The following is an 18,136-nucleotide window of genomic DNA, read 5'->3' on the forward strand; positions in this document are numbered from 1 at the left end:
TCTCTAGTCTCTAAGGTGTGGAGAATTCACCACACGCTCACGATCTTCAACCCCTCCCAAGACCTCACCATAGGCCATGTAACTCTCCACAGTCATTACCTTTGTGTTCCTGAAACATTCCAAAACTGATAGAGACAGAAGCGGAATATCTGTTCCTATTTCCCAAACTAACTCTGATTTTTGTCCATTGTCTTCCATGGCCCGCTATCTGGGAGCCGTGCTCCAGCCAGCCCACAGGAGCCGCTGTTCATCACGGAGGGAGGAGAACCCCCTGTCACGAGCCTGGTTCCCCTCTTGCCGCCGCCTCCTCTGCAAATTCTGCGGCCTCCCTCCAGAACGCTGCATGGCTCATTCGTTCCGCTTTGGAGCAGCAACCACAGCAGCAATGTGCCCAACCTAAAAGCCATGGGCAGATGGTCCTCACCTGCTTATGAACGTTATCTGCGCCATCCTAGATCCTCAAGCCATGAGCCGAATATTGGAAGTACATAAGTATAATCAAAATATTATTATTCACCAAGCTGAGGGGTAACTGATCGGCCTATCTCCTATTTAAATAGGCTACATGTATTTTTAACTCAGCCTCCTGACATCTCTTGTAGCAAGAGGGTCAGGGAATTGCCGGTGTGGTCGTTTTGGGGGCCTTTTCTTTGCTGCTGCGCTCCCGGCCTGGCTGTGCCTGCTGCCATGGACTACTACTTGATACATGCTTCTGTTAATGCCACCACTACTGTTAATGCTACTACTACTATACTACCAACACCAAATGCAGTTGGAACCCAAGGGCCCGGGCTGCACGAGATTTCTGCCTAAAAGCCTATTAAGGCAGTTTTTTCTCGCCACTGTCGCTGTAAAGCTTGCCCCTGGGTGATGTTGGGACTTTGAAATTGTGATGACTTTTGAAATCTTGAGCGTATTCTAGTCCTGCTCAATATTAAGTGTCCGGTGATGACCTCTGTTGTTTGACAATATAAAATTGAATTGAATTTATCATGTAAGGTGACCTGGGGTGTTTGGAAGGTGCCAACAAATAAATGTATTATTATTATTATTATTATTATTATTATTATTATTATTATTATTATTATTATTTATTATATTATGCTGATAACTCATGAAGGGCAGGAAGGTGCTCTTCCTGCCTCAGGCTTTCCACACAAGCGTGTGGAAGAGCAGATAGGATACGTCTGTCTCCTCTTTATTCATCAACTCAGGGGCAACGGATCTGCTAATCTCCTAACTCAGATAGCCCCCTGACATATCTTGTAGCAAGAGGGTCAGGGAAATTGCCGGTGTGGTCGTTTTGGGGGTTTTTCTTTGCTGCTACGCTCCCTGCTTATTCCGTTCATGATGGCTCATGAAGGGCAGGAAGGTGCTCTTCCTGCCTCAGGCTTTCCACGCAAGCGCGTGGAAGAGCAGGGAGTCCCAGAACAGTACCATACCGCCAAATGAAACTTGTGCAAATAAATAAAGATTCTTTTTGACAAAGTGGTCCTGACTGAAATAATGAATTTGTTTCTTGGATGTATTCTTATAACGTGGTTTATGACCATATCAGCCTCATTCTTTAAAGCTGCAATCCCGGCGGTGTAAAACGGACTTGGGAGCAAATCAAATAAATATAAAGACATAATTCAAAGTGTTCAGTAGGCTGTACGCTGACATTTCCCTCCGATGAGAATCGGTACCTCTCATATAAAAACATAGTCAGGGACAGAAAAAGGGTTTTGCCGGTCTCTGTACACTCTATAGTTCTCCTACGAGACCCTCTCACGATCCACCGAGATTCTTTTTTTTTTTGAGTTAACGCTGAAGTAGCTAATCGCTAAGCCCAAATCCTGCTTCGTAGTACAGGCCCCAGTTAACACAGTCTCTTGTTACAAAACACCAAACACTGACACTGTCTATGGCTGCTATTAAACATGTTGACTACCAATGGATGTTTGTAGCGTCCATTTTTAAAATCAGTATAGTCAAAGGTCTGACTCTAGGTCATGGTTTAAGACATAGTTGTAAGCATTAGTGATGCATGGTGTATTCTAGTCACTCACTTATAGCACACAGTGTAACGGAGCCCGACTAGGACCCGAATCATTTGAAATATACTAACAGTACATCCTTGGGATTCTCATCCAAAGATGAGTCAGAGTTCAGATTTCATTTTGTTTATTTCCCAAAACAAACTAAAAACTACCTTTAAAACAAGTTACAGGTTAAATAACTCACTGCTTATTTAAACAATACCTATACAAAACTACAATTAAATAAAATGTAATGGAGAAATAGTCTTAAAACGAAAGAACCACATCTCCAGTATTAGTTTCAGTTAAGGCGGAGTATCATTTCTTTAGGTTGGCAACGAGTGCGAGAAACGAGAGTGGCGTCAGGGGAAATAAAAGCAGGATGCCCACAAGGCTTCATCACTCGAGTCTCTACCAGTCCTCCTCTTCTTCTTCCCTGTCAGGAGATGCAGACATATTCATTACATGCATGGGGAGTTCACTCTGGTGGTTCGTATTGATCCGGCCTCTCCTGTTCCACAGCATGTATTGATCACATTGACTGTCTTTTTTCTTCCCCTTGTTTAAGTCTGTAATGGAGGTGCACACTGTGAGTTTCCTGTCAGACTTATAATTGTAGGATGTGAAGGGACAAATTAAGTGTGGGTGGAGTTTCTGTTCGTTCCTTTTATTTAGTCCTGGAAGAGGAACTACGAAGATACTGTATTGCTGTAAAAGTAACAGTACTGAAAGTACTTCTTGTTATAATTAAAGAATAAGGCTAAACAACTGCTCAATCCATTTCTCAATCCTTGTTTTTTTTTTACATCCCATACCTTGCCCTTTTGTGCTCCTCATCTGTTGACCTGTTCTTTTTTTCTGTTTTTTAATTTTTTATATCCTCTTTTCTGTCTTATTTGTCCACAGTGTTATCCTTTTATCATTTTGAGTATGAATGTTTTGAAGCTTCATCTCCACCTTTACCTTGCTGTTTGTATCAATTTTTCATCTTTGTTTTTTATTCCCCATCTTGCAGTGTACACTCTATGTAATAAAGGACAAAGACATTATAAAAAATGAATAGAAAAAGTAAAAAATACTACAGTATAACCATGCTACCTCATTACATAATGTTTATGTTATGTTATCCTGTGTTTATTTTGTATCTTGGCATAGCTTGGAATATTAATAATGTATTCTTAGGGTCCTATGAAATCCATTTTTATTTTTTTCAGATTCCTTTTAATTTTTTCCCAAATTCCGTGTTTTTCTGTTTTCCGTTTTAATTTTTCTAAAGTCTGTGTTTTACAATTTTATAGCATTTTTTTGTGGTTGATGAATCAAAATTAAGAAATTTACTTCAGAAACATTTTAGTAGTTCTAATTCCAATTTGTTCATTCAGAGACCATACATGGTCACATGTGCATAAATATGCAAGTGTATGTGCAATAATTTATGGAGTAAGCAGTGGACGAGGTTCTCCATGGAACCCATCTATGCTCCCCTAGTAAGCAGTGGACGAGGTTCTCCTTGGAACTATGGACATGGAACCCAGCTATGCTACCCTAGTTAGCAGTGAATGAGGTTCTCCATGGAACTATGGACATGGAACCCATCTATGCTCCCCTAGTAAGCAGTGGACGAGGTTCTCCATGGAATGCCTTGAAAGAAGGAGGTCCTTCCTTAAATCCCGTTATCCAAAGTAGAGGCCCAGCGGGAGAACATGAGGATTGACCTGCAGTACGGCCGTCTGGCACCAACCTGAAACAGAAAAAATATTTATATTACATTTATTGTGAACGTTTTCCTATTCATTTGTTGATAAACTACTTATTTCTTATCGTACACTTATTGCAACATGTATATATAACATTGATTATTTGTCTAATAAATTAGTCACAAATAGCCCACTACTTCTTTTTTATCCCACCAAACCCATACATGATATTATTAAAACGACTTATATTAGCCTACATGTCTGTTGATTTTGTTTATGCATGCATATGCCTGTTTATTGATGATCAAATAATAAATGTACTTATTTAAACCAGATAAGTGATATTACTTACTTCAGAGGGAAATCCAAATTCCATGGACATGTGAATAATGTACCTCCTCCGACGGGCCGATTGCCTCCATCTTCTCCGCAGTGAAAGTGCTGGTGTTCCGTGGTCAGGTATAATACGATTAATGATCAATAAAAGCTGCTTAATAGTCGCGATCGATGGCAGGTGAAAGCAGCTACTCAGGTAAGAGGAAGAAAAAAAAGGGAAAGCGCGGGAGCACGCATATATAATAAACTGTTGAAAACATTTGACAATGGTCATTTGACTTAAATAATATTTAGAAATATTTAATAATGGGGCTGCACGGACATGCCCATGTCAGGTACGGGTTCCTTCTGTGTGGAGTTCTGTGTGGCTTCCTTCCACAGTCCAAAGACATGCAGGATGGGGACAGGTAAAATTGATGACTCTAAATTGCCCGTAGGTGTGAATGTGAGCTTGAATTGTTGTTTGTCTCTACATGTCAGCGTAGTGAACCCTGCCTTCGCCCAATGACAGCTGGGATCGGCTCCAGCCCCCCGCCCCCCGCAACCCTGAATACAGGATAAGCGGTAGACGATGGATGGATGGATAGATGGATGTTACTAAAGTGCTTATATTGCTCTTCAACACTGACTGTAAAAGGCCAGAAGTCGTGTCCGGGACGTCCACCACGGGCGAATGAAAAGCTCGGTAAAAGTCTCTCTCTGGGAGCTCCAGGGGGAACAGTGGGACGTGAGCGCACTCAAAACCCGAGATCGTGCGCCACAGGCGGATGAAAAAGTCGGTAGAAGTCGCTGTCCGCCCCGGTGGAGAGCCGGTCCTGTGTGCCACCCTGTGTGTCCCGAAGCCTCTCACCGAAGTGACCTCCTTTCATTCACGCTGGCTCTGAACAAAATCATGTTTAGTCTTCAAAATGGTGATGACTGAGGACTTACCCATCCAATGTAAAAACAGATAAGAAATTCTTTGCTTGCGAGGATAGATTATTGGCAGAGGTAATTATACACTTATGAGGACATATTTATGAATGAAGATATTGACTTTAGCTAATAAATGACTTGAAAGTTTACACTGTCCCTTTAATGTTGTAGCTGCTAAAAGGTGGAGCTCATTTTAACTACTTTATATACTTCTGGGTAACTTAACCTATAACTAGAAAGGTGTCCTTAGTAGACTTCAGGTGTGTCTGCAACAACCACTGCCGTATTGTGTTGAATGAACACAACCCATGATTGGCTAACCCCCATTCGAGACACCAAGTGACTGTGGTGAGTCGTAAAACATTTCATTCAAACTCAAAAACAAGCATGCTGGCAATCCGCTCTAAGTCGTCAAAGACATTTCATACAATCTTTGCATTTTAATGAAACCCACAAAGCTGTCTGCCTGCATAGCAGCAACTGCGCTGCAGCGATGTACAGGTAAAAGAAGCAATAAAAGATGTTTTTAGAAAGTATGAGTCAGCGCAAGAGGTCCTCGAGCAATCAGCCATAACTGGCCTCCCAAAATGTTGTGCAGTTTGCTGCAGCAGAACGAAAGGTTTGATGTGGACAGACATAGAGGTGCACAATCACTGCTTCATCAAGGATACGCACAAGCAACTGATATCGCATTATCCTTGTGGAGATAATAATATGTCATCATTTATTAGTTGATTTATATTTAATTAATAAAATAATATCTGCAGTTTATCTGCACATACCTGGTGTCAAGAAGAGCTTCACACTGAATATTGAACAGCATCTTTGCAGCCCAAACACTCCCTGTTTCCACTGAGAAGAGGAAAATCAAAATCCCAACTTAACAAACTTAACAAAACAACACTAATGTAACAGTTTCCATTCAAACAGACCCAAACATGGCACAGCCTTGTGGAACCTTTTTTATAAATAGATAATTTGTATAAAATACAGGCATGCTTCAATTCAACCATGGCATTTAGACATTTTACAACCAAAAGCTACTGTTCAGTTAGCTGGAAACAGCAACGGACTTGTCTCATAATGCAGGTCAGCAGACGGACGACATGAGACAAGAATCAGAAGACTTCACAACCACAAGTTTTTTTCAAATTTTTTCCAACCGCACAATTAGAATAACAACAAATATGGTTGATCCCTACAATTTCTATTTTGTATTTCATTGAGAAGTTTTATTTATTCATTATTATTTCACTTGTCTTTCAGATAACCAATCTCCTGCTTTCCCGCGGCCTCTCAGATGGTTTTCAGCTGTGGGGTTTTTGGTGCTGTTCAGGCCCTATCCCCGCTGTCTGTAAACAACACAGCACTACAGATGTACTGGTTCAGTTTTTTCAGATCCTTCAGGTTGTTCAGAGCACCTTGTCGTGACGTCTTCCAGAAATATGCTTCTTTAAATGTCCCCGGACGTCCTCGAAGGCGTTGTTTCTTCACATGGCATGGTTGGTGTAGTTGACGTAGGTGGTTTTCGTCGGCGGCACTGACGAAAGAAAAGAAAACAGCAGGTTGGTAAGGTGGCTTGCCTTAAGGTCCCTGTAGGTTACATTGATTTCTGATCAATTTATGCATAGATTGGTTTTGTGTACAGGGATCAGTATTGTCCACTATTTTTCGAGTCGCTCACTTGGAAAACAATTCCAATGGAAAGTTGATCCTTTCTCGTGGTGGACACAGGAATTAAAGGTATCCATGTGACTATGCCAGAGGTAGTGTTGTAGTATTAAATATTGAGAAAGACTACTAGTGGGGTGCCGGTGGTGCAGTGGTTAGGGCAGCCGCACAGAGGCTCAATGTCTTTGACGTGGTGGTCCCAGGTTCGACTCCAGGCCCGGGGTCAGTTTCCCGCATGTCTTCATGTTACTTCAACTTGAGTAAAACTATTCCATTACTTGAGTCCAGGTTTTGGTTACTCTACCACCTCTGACAGACTGTGTAGTGTGTCCACTTTAAGTGTCGATGATCTAAATCCTGCACGTTCAAACTTTCAAACCCTTTGAAAGTGGTGATATCCAGGAAAGTAATGGAAGTGGGATGGACCACATATGAGGGAAATGTGATGGCCATTTAGAATGTACTGAACTCCTCCTGAGAAATTAGGGCCGATTTGCAAGAAAAGATCAAAGTACCAGAGATAATGGGAATTGAGTGTCTTAAGGAACAGGGACTTGTCCAATTCAGTTATATATGGTGTTGCATTGGCTCAGGCAAACCATTTCCACATTGCCACCCACTAGACCTGCAAATAATAGTTTTTGGGAACAAAGCTTTTTTTGTGTACAGGCTTTCCACATCAAGTGGAAACAGGAAGTGATGCTCTTGAATAATAAGACTAGCTTATCTGGAGTCGGGTCTTGTAAAATCTACTCAACCTCCACTTTGTTTCCAATACAGATGAGTAGACTTTGGCCCTGAAGGCTTTATTTCCTAATCCAAACAAAGATTGGGACTGAAAGTGATGTGTGTCCTCAATAGTTTTGTATGACGCAAGAAAAATATTAACATGGTCATGAAGCAAAAATAAAAAAAACATGAATGGAAACTATAAATGTTAACCAAGTTGCCTGTCTCTTCAGGCCTCCTCCAAAGCCCCTCCCCCAAAAGTATCATTATAAACAGAAAGAATGAACATCTGTTAAGGTAGTGGCAGTAAAACATGCTTGGTTAATTCCTTTATTTGTGGTGTTAAAGCTCAGAAAATCAATCTAATTTCAGTAAAAATATATTGCGTGAAAGTATTAATGAAAAAAACACAACTTGAAAATGATGTCGACGTGCACAAAAAAATGTCGGCCTTTAAGAGCCAACAAGTGTAATTTTGTTTGGTGGTGCAACAGGAAATGTTGAAAATATTTTTTTATATATCCTCTGGGGATCATGATCATACTAAATGTAAAGGTTATATATCCAGCAGAACCAAATAACCCTCAGAAGACTTTTCATCTCATGCAGTTAGACTGTTTAAGACTTCCTCTCCTCATTGGAGGATAAAAGAGGTTCAGCTCTTGTGTGAGGTTGAGGCAGCAAACCCAATCCGAGAGCTGCTGCTTGTTAGATTATGTAGATCAGTTTAGTCAGCACATATCTAATGAGTAAACAATCCAACATCCCCCACTTTTATGCTGATGGACAGAGAAGCAGCTTTGAAGTGCTACTCTGAGCTGTAAACAATTTCATCAGATCTGGTCTCAGGTGACATCCAAACAAACTCAAGTCAACTTCCTGTTAAATCCTCATTACTGCAGAATTTACCTTGACATGGTCGATTTACAGACACTCAGTACACTTCACTATATACTCTCCTTTTTCTGTTGCCTGATTGTAAATGCTTCTAAAATATTTTACAAAAGACAAATAAGGGTGAATTCACTTGTCCTTCAGGGTCAGATCTCTTTGCATCTAATAGAGAGATACAAAGGTACACCACTGTCCTGAAGTTTGTAATCTTCTGCCACACACGCTTTATTGTGTCCACTGAGATGTCTGAGAAGACTACTTCCATGCTTTTAGGTTCTAGAAAGTCCACTTTACAAATACATGTTAAGGGCTTGTTTTTTCCTCTACAATAGGCTTGGGCGGTGTAAACCATGTAAAAGATGCAAATTGACATGACATACAAGAGGCACTTTTCTACCAATGAGCTTTTCCAGTTTGAAACAGTATATCCATCAGGGTTTGTGTTGTAAATGCCTTCTGTTTAATTTTCTTTTGGCTTTACTGAAGTTTAATGCCGCATTTTGATCAGGTCCCAAATGCAGCCACTGATGTGCTGATATTTGTTCCCAATCAGTTGATATTTGTTCAATACATTTTTTTAAAGATAATTCTTTCGGCTAGAGCGCCGTTCAAGCCTTTTATGATTTTTTTCAGACAGTGTGGAAACAGGAAGAGAGAGGGAGAAGACACAGCGGGAAACTGATCCCGGGCTGGGAGTCGAAACCGGGATCGCCGTGTCGAGAACGTTGAGCCTGTACATGGGGTGGCTGCCCTAACCACTGTGCCACCGGCCGCCCTGTTCAAAACATTTTTGTCTGCTTTCAAGCCTGCTCTTTAATCCGCTCTGAGAAGAAAACTAGGCCAGTATATGTGCGATGGAGCTCGCGGCCAATTTATAGAGACGTAAATCTTGTACCCACTGTGTGCGGTTATGGGGGGTTGGATTTTAATGAATAGTGCATTTGATGTCTGAATGATACTGCTATTATTGAAGGAAATAAGACAATCAGTATCACAGCTAATTACAAATGTTTGAAAAGTGAATGTTAAGAAAGTTTCTAGACTAATACCAATTTAATTATGGCTTAATTCGTCACTGTAATGGCAGCTTTGCCTGTACCACACAGGGTTTGACCATTTCAAGAGGCCCTTCCTCCCACTCACCGCTAGCCTCCACTCCCTCGCACAGCTCCGTCTTCACCTCTCCGTTGGGCCGCTCGGCCGCCAGCTGTGATAGCTTGCTGGTCATGGTGGCAGCGGTGACGATGGCCTTGAAGCTGCGCTTGCGTTTGGGGACGTTCTGCTCTGGGTGGAAGATGATGATGTAGACCTTTGGCATGTAGAGCATGCCCAGAGAGACCGAGGCGCTGAGGCTGAGGGAGACAGTCAGCGTGGCCGTCTGTATGTACATCTGAGGAGAAAACAGAGCGGTGGGGGTCAAGGGGGTCGATGAGTTTCAGAAAGAAGCAGGACACAGTCTTTAACAATCATGAACATAACCTGGAAAACTTGTGTTAACTGTGGTGTGAAACAAAAAAGTTAATGTTTTCACTAACAATTACAATATTTTAGCAAATAGACACAACTACCATGACATTATATAAATAGTCAGATGACAAAAATTGCTTTAAAATTCCCTTAAAGAGTTGTACTAGTGGCAATAGTAGTACTATGGAGCAATATTTTCATGAGTAGGTCTGAATGATGTGATGGTTTCTTCTGAGCCACATTTAGTGGTGCAAGCAGTTATTCAAATATTGTTTTTTAAGGGAAGTATGACAGTTCATAACTGACAGGGTTCGAAAACAACACTCTTAACTTCAGTTCCTGCTGCTACAGTGACGACTGGAAATATAAAAAAATGTCTTACACCTGCTTAGCTCCAAATAAACACACGTATTCAAAAGTTTTCCTTCTTGTCTAATTGTGTTTAATTCCCTCAAAATATAAAATTGTGTTAGCTATGTTTACTGAAACATGTACTCAAATTAATTACTTTGTTCCCTTGTATATAATAGCACAATTTATGAGATCGTAAAACATTGTAAAAAGTACAATATTTACCTCTGAGATGTAATGGAATAGAAGTATAAAGTAGAATAAAAAGGTAAACAGTACTTGAGTGAATGCACTTAGTTACTTCCCACCACTGCTAAGCACTCAGCCTGATGACTCCAGTATCTGGAAACCACTTTCTATTACCTGCAGATAAACCTGATCATCTGAACAACATGATTCACCTCGATGATAGCCTGGACTCACCAGCAATTACTCCATACGTTTTCATTATACAAACAGATGGTCAACTGCTCGGTTCATTTACTGTAATCAATCTAATGAATCATGTTTGTGGCTGATAAATTCTTCTCAGAGACTTTGGCACATAATCAGTAATCGTTTAGAGTTTAACTCTCCAACTGACTGGTGGGAAAGTCAAAGTGGTGAATATGTTGGGCTGCAGGTCTCACTTTGTTGTTTGAGAGTGATTGTTGTTTTCTGCCACTATAAGACTTTTAATGTGAAACATTTGCAGGGAGTGATTAGTCTATATGACAGGAGCTTCACAACAATCACAAAAATGACTAATTGGAAGTGAGTGGAAAAAACATGTTTCAGTTAGAGTGAAGATAATGACATGGTAGTATTTGTTAAATTACATTAAATATCCCATTTATAACATTTTTATATAGACTCTTTAAAAAGCTTTATCGTAACAACTTGCTTTAGGATTTTGTAGACGTTTCACCTCTCATCCAAGAGGCTTCTTCAGTTCTAACCAACAAGGGGGGAGTTTAGGTATCTTTTTTTTCTTTTTTTTTTCAGGCATAGATGCCTTTTATTAGCAGTGGACAGATAGGAAAGACAGGAGAGAGAGAGGGGGTGTGACATGCAGCAAAGGACCTCCAGCCGGGATTCAAACTGGGGTCAGCTGCGTATGCGTAAGTGTGTACATGGCATGCGCTCTAACCACTCCACCACCTGCGCGCTGAGTTCAGGTATCTAACTTCTTATAGGGTTGTTAATACTGAGAGAGTCATGTGACTTCTGGACCCACCCAACCCTCACGTGGCACTTGAAACATGAGGGGGGCAAGTGGGTCCTGAGTCATTTAGTGACCTATTCACATAGGTGTGAATGGGTGGTGTTGTGTTTTAGGCCATGTCCACACGGAGTGTTTGGTGCCTGAAAAGACACTTTTTTGAAACCAGGTCCCAGGGTGAAAAAGAAAAAAAAACTCAGTTTCGTGTTCGTGTAGACGGCAAATATGCATGCGATGATGTCATCGGCTCGACCCTCTAGCTTGACTTCTTATCCTGCGATGTCACATATCAACAACAACAACAAAAATGGGAGCCTACAGGCTTGTGATCATGCTGCAGAAGATATTCTGCTCCTCTGTACGACGGCGTATTGGAGCCGAGAGAAGGGGGCAATATTCAGAGAAAAAAAAGTTGCAGATTTGCTACGTTATTACGACGCTAAAAAACTGCATTTATGCTAGCTAACTTCCCATGGGTATACCCATTTATTTTTCGAATTAATCCATCACAACATGTGACAACGCCTCGTTAAGGTCCTTAGGGTGACGGCTGTTGATGGTTATTGTTGGTTTTATTTATATGGGCCAAATTGTCATCTTATGGGTGTTTATGATCGGGTGGTTGGGCTAAGATTGTCACGACTGTGGGTTTTGTAGTGTTGGTTTCCTGTTTTATTTTGTAATCCTTCTGTCTTGTGTCACGTGTTTTGCTTCCTGTCTGGTTTCCCTCCTTTTTTCTGTCTCCCAGCTGTGTCGAATTGTCTCGTCAGCCTTGCCTCTCCATGCAATGTTGAAGAGATGTATAGTGGCTGAATGTTATCACTAGCACCCTTTCATAAGCATTACACCAAAATAATCAAGACAACAGGAAACCATGATGCATCTCTTAAGTACGCCTGTTTTGAAAAAATAAATAAATAAAATAAAGATCTGCACAGGAATAAAACACAGGAAAATTAATTCCCATGCATTATAAGATTTTAATGCATTCAAACCGTAATACTGAACAAAGAGGGCTCTTGCAGTTGCAACTCCTCTCATCCCATTTACTGCAAGCTATATGAGTGTTCTCAGTAGTGGACTGTTTAACTGGTGGAGCTCCATCATGTAAGCAGCTGGACCATCATTAACTACTAATAATCTCTGCTCCTAAAATGGGATCAACAACAACAAAGCAGGAAAAACGCCAGGACACTCTCCTCATCACAGCTTGACAGATAACCCTGAATGCATCATTAGGCTCTTTGCTGCGTTCATGAGCCAGTACAAGAATATTGATGCTCTGCGTTGTTGTCTTGGTCTGCAATGTGCTGTGGAGGCTGTCAGTGTAACAATGAGTCTTTACTGGGAGAAGCAGGAAGCTGGAGACCGGATGCATGTCTCTGTGCTAACTGTTAACCTTAAATGCATTCATCAGGTACCGTACTAGGCATTTTGGTGCTATTGACTGCACTACTGTCACACCACTTTGCAGATTAGTATTATTAATACAAAATATAAATAAACAAATAAATAATTTGTCATTACAGATTAAACTACACAGCAGTATATAATACAAATAAGCTCCACCTTTAAAGCTCTAGTCTACGATTTTTCACTTGAGCCAAACTTTAGCCAATAGTAGCCATCCGGTCTGCATGGCTACTATTGGCTAAATGTTCTGATCCAATCCTCGCTCACTCTCCTGCTCCTGCTCACGTCTCGTCCCGACACACTTCCGCGTTACTACGAATGGACAAGACGCTTGTTGCCCTGAGCAGTTCAGGTATGGAGCAGGGCTCCCACGTGAGTTCAGAGTGAGATTCTGGCTGAGGCTGCGGCGTCAGGGGAGGGGATTGTGGCGAGTGATCGTCGAGCAGTTTGGGATTGGGAACGTACTGCAGTCGGGGTGAGAGAGAAATCTGACCGGCACCCGCTGCATTTACACCGATAATGTTTCATCATTCGTGGCCGTAATAAACACTATTACTGCTTTGTACATGTTGTGGAAGTCCCGGACACACCGGGAAACTAAATGGCTTCCTGCCTGAGTTTATACACGGAGGGGATGTTCCCATTCATTGTCTATGTAAGAAGCCGTGCATGCCGTAGCGGAGCGGCGAGTTTCGAGAGACGGCACCGCTGCCCGCAAGCTCTCGAAAATCTTTTAAACTGACTGTTGTTGATCTAAAATAAAGACAGATTTCAGCAACTGCATAGCTTATTTCTTGCCTAAAATGTTTTCAGAAACATAACAACTATTTTCGTAAAATAAGAGGGAGGTGGGAGGCTGCGAGGGGAGAATGATACAAGCTCGGAGGTGCACAGAGGGGAGGGTGGCTTTTTTCAAACCTTTCAAATCGTAGACTAGAGCTTTAACAGGACAGGACTTTATCTCAAAGACTTGTGACATGATTTAGCTCAAAGACTTGTGACATGATTGGACTTTAGCTCAAAGACTTATTACATGATTGGAATTTAGCTCAAAGACTTGTGACATGATTGGACTCTAGCTGAAAGACTTGTGACATGACTTAGACTCTAGCTGAAAGACTTGTGACATGACTTGGACTCTAGCTCAAATACTTGACTTGAACTTGTGAAATTTCTCTGAGTATAGTATTTTGAATTATGTCAATTAACTCAATAAACCTCAGAAGATAATCAACAAAATAAATCAAAATAAATGTTAATAATAATGTTTCACTAGTTTTGATGTTTGTATGTAAAAAGTAAATTCAATTTAAAATACACACAAACACACACACACACACACACACACACCATGTGGAGCTCAACCAGGCAGCATAAACTTCTGTTTCCTCTCGCCACCCCTCCAGCATCCGTCACAAACGCACCTGTGCACACGCTCCCACCACACAACACCGCCTACCACTGCCACTGCTGCTGAGACCACCCATATTGCCATGGCAACCGCCTCACATAAAGTAGATACCCAGGTTAATGGCCCTGTGTCAAACTGTCAGTGGGGAATCCTCAGCGGGGCTCTGCTCAGCGAGCAGGACGGAGAGGATGGAAGGAAAACGTGGCACCAGATGGCGATTTTCCACCCCCACGAGAGAGCCCAAAACGGCGACGGCGGTGGCAGCGATGCATCAAGGAATCATTATAAAAATGTATGACAGGCAGCGAAGCATGAACTCATTTGTGGGCATGAGAGAAAAACAAGCTCTGAAATGATTTATGTGGCCCCTTTGACACAAGCTGTTATGACAAAACCGAACGTCACAAACAGCGTGAAGGTCGCAGGAGGTTCATGAGGAAGAGCTGGAAGGCCGACATTTAGGCCTTCCAGCTTTAAACCATCACATTTAGGTTGAACTGGAAACTAGAAAAATCTTTATGCTCATGTTTTATTTTCTCTGGCAGGAACATCTTGTCCCCCTCCACTTTAGACAGTTTTCCAGTAACTTGAGATCTGACTGGCCAACCACAATCCTTTATTTAATATGGGGCCTGCGCCTGACTCTGCTGAGCTGCAGCCTGAGCCGACCCTGCTGCTTGGTAGACCTCCTGCCCCTCCTCCCAAGCGGACCCCTGTCGCTTGGTCGACCTTCTGTTCAGCCTCCTGAGTGGATCCTGCCACTTGGCAGACCTCCTGAGCGGACCCTTTGTAGTTCACTTTGCTCTGTTTTGTATCCTGTCTCTTGTATTGTTGGTTTCCTGTTTTATTTTGTAGTCCTTGTGTTGTCTCGTGCTTTGCTTCCTGTCTGGTTTCCCTCCTTTTTTCTGTGTCCCAGCTGTATCTAACTGTCTCGTCAGCCTTGCCTCTCGTTCTCCCCAATCACCTCAGCCTGCCCTTGTGTCTCCACACCTGTCACTTGTCCTCATCAGCCCTGTTATATTTAGTCTTTGTGTTTCCTCCATTGCCCATTCATCTGTTGGAACATCCGATATCTGCTCACCACCCGATCTCTCCTGACTGTCTTGTTGGTCTGTGTCTCCTGTGGGTTTTTTGGGGATTTGTCGTAAATTCTGTTTTTGTTAGATTAGCTTGTTCCGTTTTTGTAGTATGTTTGCCCTTGTGGCCTCCCTCTTGGAATTTGTTTTTGTTAGTTCATCTTATTTAAATAAACCTTTTCTTTTCTTCAACCTGCTGTTACGGTTCACGAGAATACGGGGCTGGACCCAGAAGCAGAAGCTGACACTTGGGATAGTAGCGAGATTAACAAAGAATGTTTATTGGCGTAACAGAGCAAAAGGCGAGCACGAGGAAGCCAAGGGGAATCTCAATCCCGGAACCAAAACAAAAGACTACAGGCAGGTGAGGTAAACGACAGGCGGGAGGCAGACAGGCAGGCAGGCAGGCACCAGGGGAAAGCACGAGTATCTGGAGCAGGCAAAAAACACAAAAACGTTAGCTTTGCAGCTTAGCAGGCACACAAGAGTGACCGAGACAGGACTGATACCGCGTAGGGAGTCTGAATACTCTGGCGAGGATTGGATGGACAGCAGGGGTTGTTATCAGTGTTGGGCAAGTTACTTCAAAAGCGTAATGCATTATTTATTACTTGTTACTGTCATTTAAAAGTAATTAGTTACATTACAATATTACTGTCTTTGAATTGTAATGCATTACACTACTTTTACATTACTTTTGCATTACTTTTCGCCAAAATAAAAGGAAATATGGATTTTTTGTTCTCAATAGATCTTCTTGTGTTCAATGCAGCTAATTACACAGCAGGATGTGATGTTTTTCGCTTCAAAATAAAAGAACGAAAAACGGAAAATGACTCGTTAACTGATATTAGATATTGTGTTCATGTATGGGATTCGGGGATGAAATAACAGTGCCATTTTTCATTCCAGATTTGCCGTATGTCTTTTTTAATGACCCGGAAGGCGCTGTGTTATGCTGCGAAATTACCTGAAAGCCTACCTGAGACATTTAGGGGGAGCTCTAAATCACTGTTCATAAACGCTCTGACGCTCGCGTTTTGAAGTAAACCTACTGTTTTAAACTCGCACCAAAAGCGTTATGACGCGGACATAAAAGCAGTTAAAACCGACGGGGAGAATCGGAGCCTCCGCCTTCTCGCCGCCGCCCCTCAGCGGTTGATCCTCGGTGTGCCAGGTCGGCTGCGCTCTGACCGACCGGGAGCCGCTCCGTGAGTCGGTGTCCAGCTTATGGAGCCTGCTAACAACAGCGCTTAATTAACATAGTGTAGAGTCACACGGACCGGCTTTCACACTTTTCCAAAAGTGGAGCCTATTCCCATCTCGCGATCGCGAATGTAGAGTCAATTGATTTCGGGTTTAAAATGCATTGTAACGTGTGTTACTGAGATTTGTACCGAGTAAAATATTACCAGTGTTTTTTTTGTAATGCCTTACATTACCGCGTTACAGCAAAACGTAATGCATTACAGTAATGCATTACTTTTGTAACGCGTTACTCCCAACACTGGTTGTTATACTGCCAGAGATGATGGTGATGATGAACATCTGGTGCTGCCTGCTGTGGAAGCCACGCCCTCTGCCACACACACACTCACAGGGAAAAAGACATTAGAACACAAACCGGGGACTACCAGACGGAATCCTGATCAGACCATGACACCTGCATTTGGGTCCATACCTCCTTTTCTCGTAAACCCGTGACAGTAGTTGATGATTACTGCCAGGACGAGCGTTGTTGAGGCATTTTTCAAAGATGAAAGAAGAACATCATCACAGGTTCCGCTGTTTGAAATGGCTGTAGGTCTGTCCAATTAGCCCTTCATTAAGCCCTGCCCCTGCTGTTAGAGCAACGATGGAGCCCATACTGTCACTTACTGTACTACATGCATCTTATAAAATCTAAAAAGTATAAATCTGTGATCAAGATAGAAGACAATGAAATTAAGGAACAACACTGTTCCTGTAAAGCTGGGTAGTGTCATGTCTGTGTTTTGTCATGTTCTGTTTCCTTGGTTTTGATTTCCTGTTTTATTTTGTCCTCAGTGTGGTTCCCTGTCTCGTACTTCCTGGTCCTTGTCGTTTCCGCTGTCTTGACTCCCCCTCCCTCTCGTGTTGATTACCATGCCTGCCCTGATGTGTTTCACCTGTCCCTCGTCAGCTCCCTGCCTCCCTGTGTGTATATAGTCTGTGTGTTTCCCCTGTCTCGTCGTCGGATCATTGTTGAATGTAGTTGGTCGTCTGTGACTGTCATGCACCACGTCCCTGGATTTGTCTTTTTACCTGCGTCCTGCCTTCCGTGTCCCTTCGTGTTTTGGTTCCTGTTTGTAAGTGTTTCTTTGATAGTCGTTTTTGCCCTCGTGGTTCCTTGGTTTGATACTTTGTTTTTGTCTTAGTTTTTGGTTTATTATTGAAATAAAAATCCCTTTTTACCTGCATTTGGGTCCTCACCTCCTCTTTTGAGTCCACGTCCTGTCTAGAACCCTGACAGGTAGGTCTTCATTCACTGCTACAATCATTAAAAATACATTCACTATACCATCAGTAGCTAGTATAGCAATCAGGTTTTAACACTTATTGTAGCTAACATACTCTGGCACTGCTCTAAATGTTGAGAAAGAAAATATTGTATCACCTAATCAGAAAAATACAATGGTACATTCTCAATTCAAGTATCTCTTTTAAACTGAACTAAGTCAGGCTGAACTGCCTCGCTAACTCAACTTAAAACACATTTTAATCAGATTGAGAAACAACGTTGCAGTGGCCCCGGGTTCCAATCCGCCCAGTGGCCCTTTCTACATGTTGTCCCCCTCTCTCTCCCCCCTTTCACTCCCCCTTTTACTTTTCATTCCTCTCTCAATAAAAGGCCAACAAAAGAACCTAAAAAAAATAAAAATGACGGAACTTGATCCTGTGAAGTCGGGTAATTCTTTAGTCAGTCATTCAAAAAG

The 18,136-nt window shown here is 42.1% G+C and overlaps 1 protein-coding gene across 1 annotated transcript in view; it reads right to left on the reverse strand.

The window, feature by feature from the left end:
- Positions 1–5,967: 5,967 nt before the first annotated feature.
- Positions 5,968–18,136, reverse strand: part of grm8b (glutamate receptor, metabotropic 8b) — a 289,477-nt gene continuing 277,308 nt past the window's right edge. The window contains exons 9-10 of the mRNA XM_084018186.1: positions 9,407–9,653; positions 5,968–6,509 (exon numbers count right to left, since the gene is read on the reverse strand). Coding sequence (XP_083874312.1) covers positions 6,460–6,509; positions 9,407–9,653 — 297 coding nt within the window. The 3' untranslated portion in view covers positions 5,968–6,459. The remainder of the gene's footprint in view (positions 6,510–9,406; positions 9,654–18,136) is intronic.

The sequence above is a fragment of the Eutrigla gurnardus genome (assembly GCF_963514095.1).
Source record: "Eutrigla gurnardus genome assembly, chromosome: 9".
In the NCBI taxonomy this organism is placed as follows: Eukaryota; Metazoa; Chordata; class Actinopteri; order Perciformes; family Triglidae; genus Eutrigla; species Eutrigla gurnardus.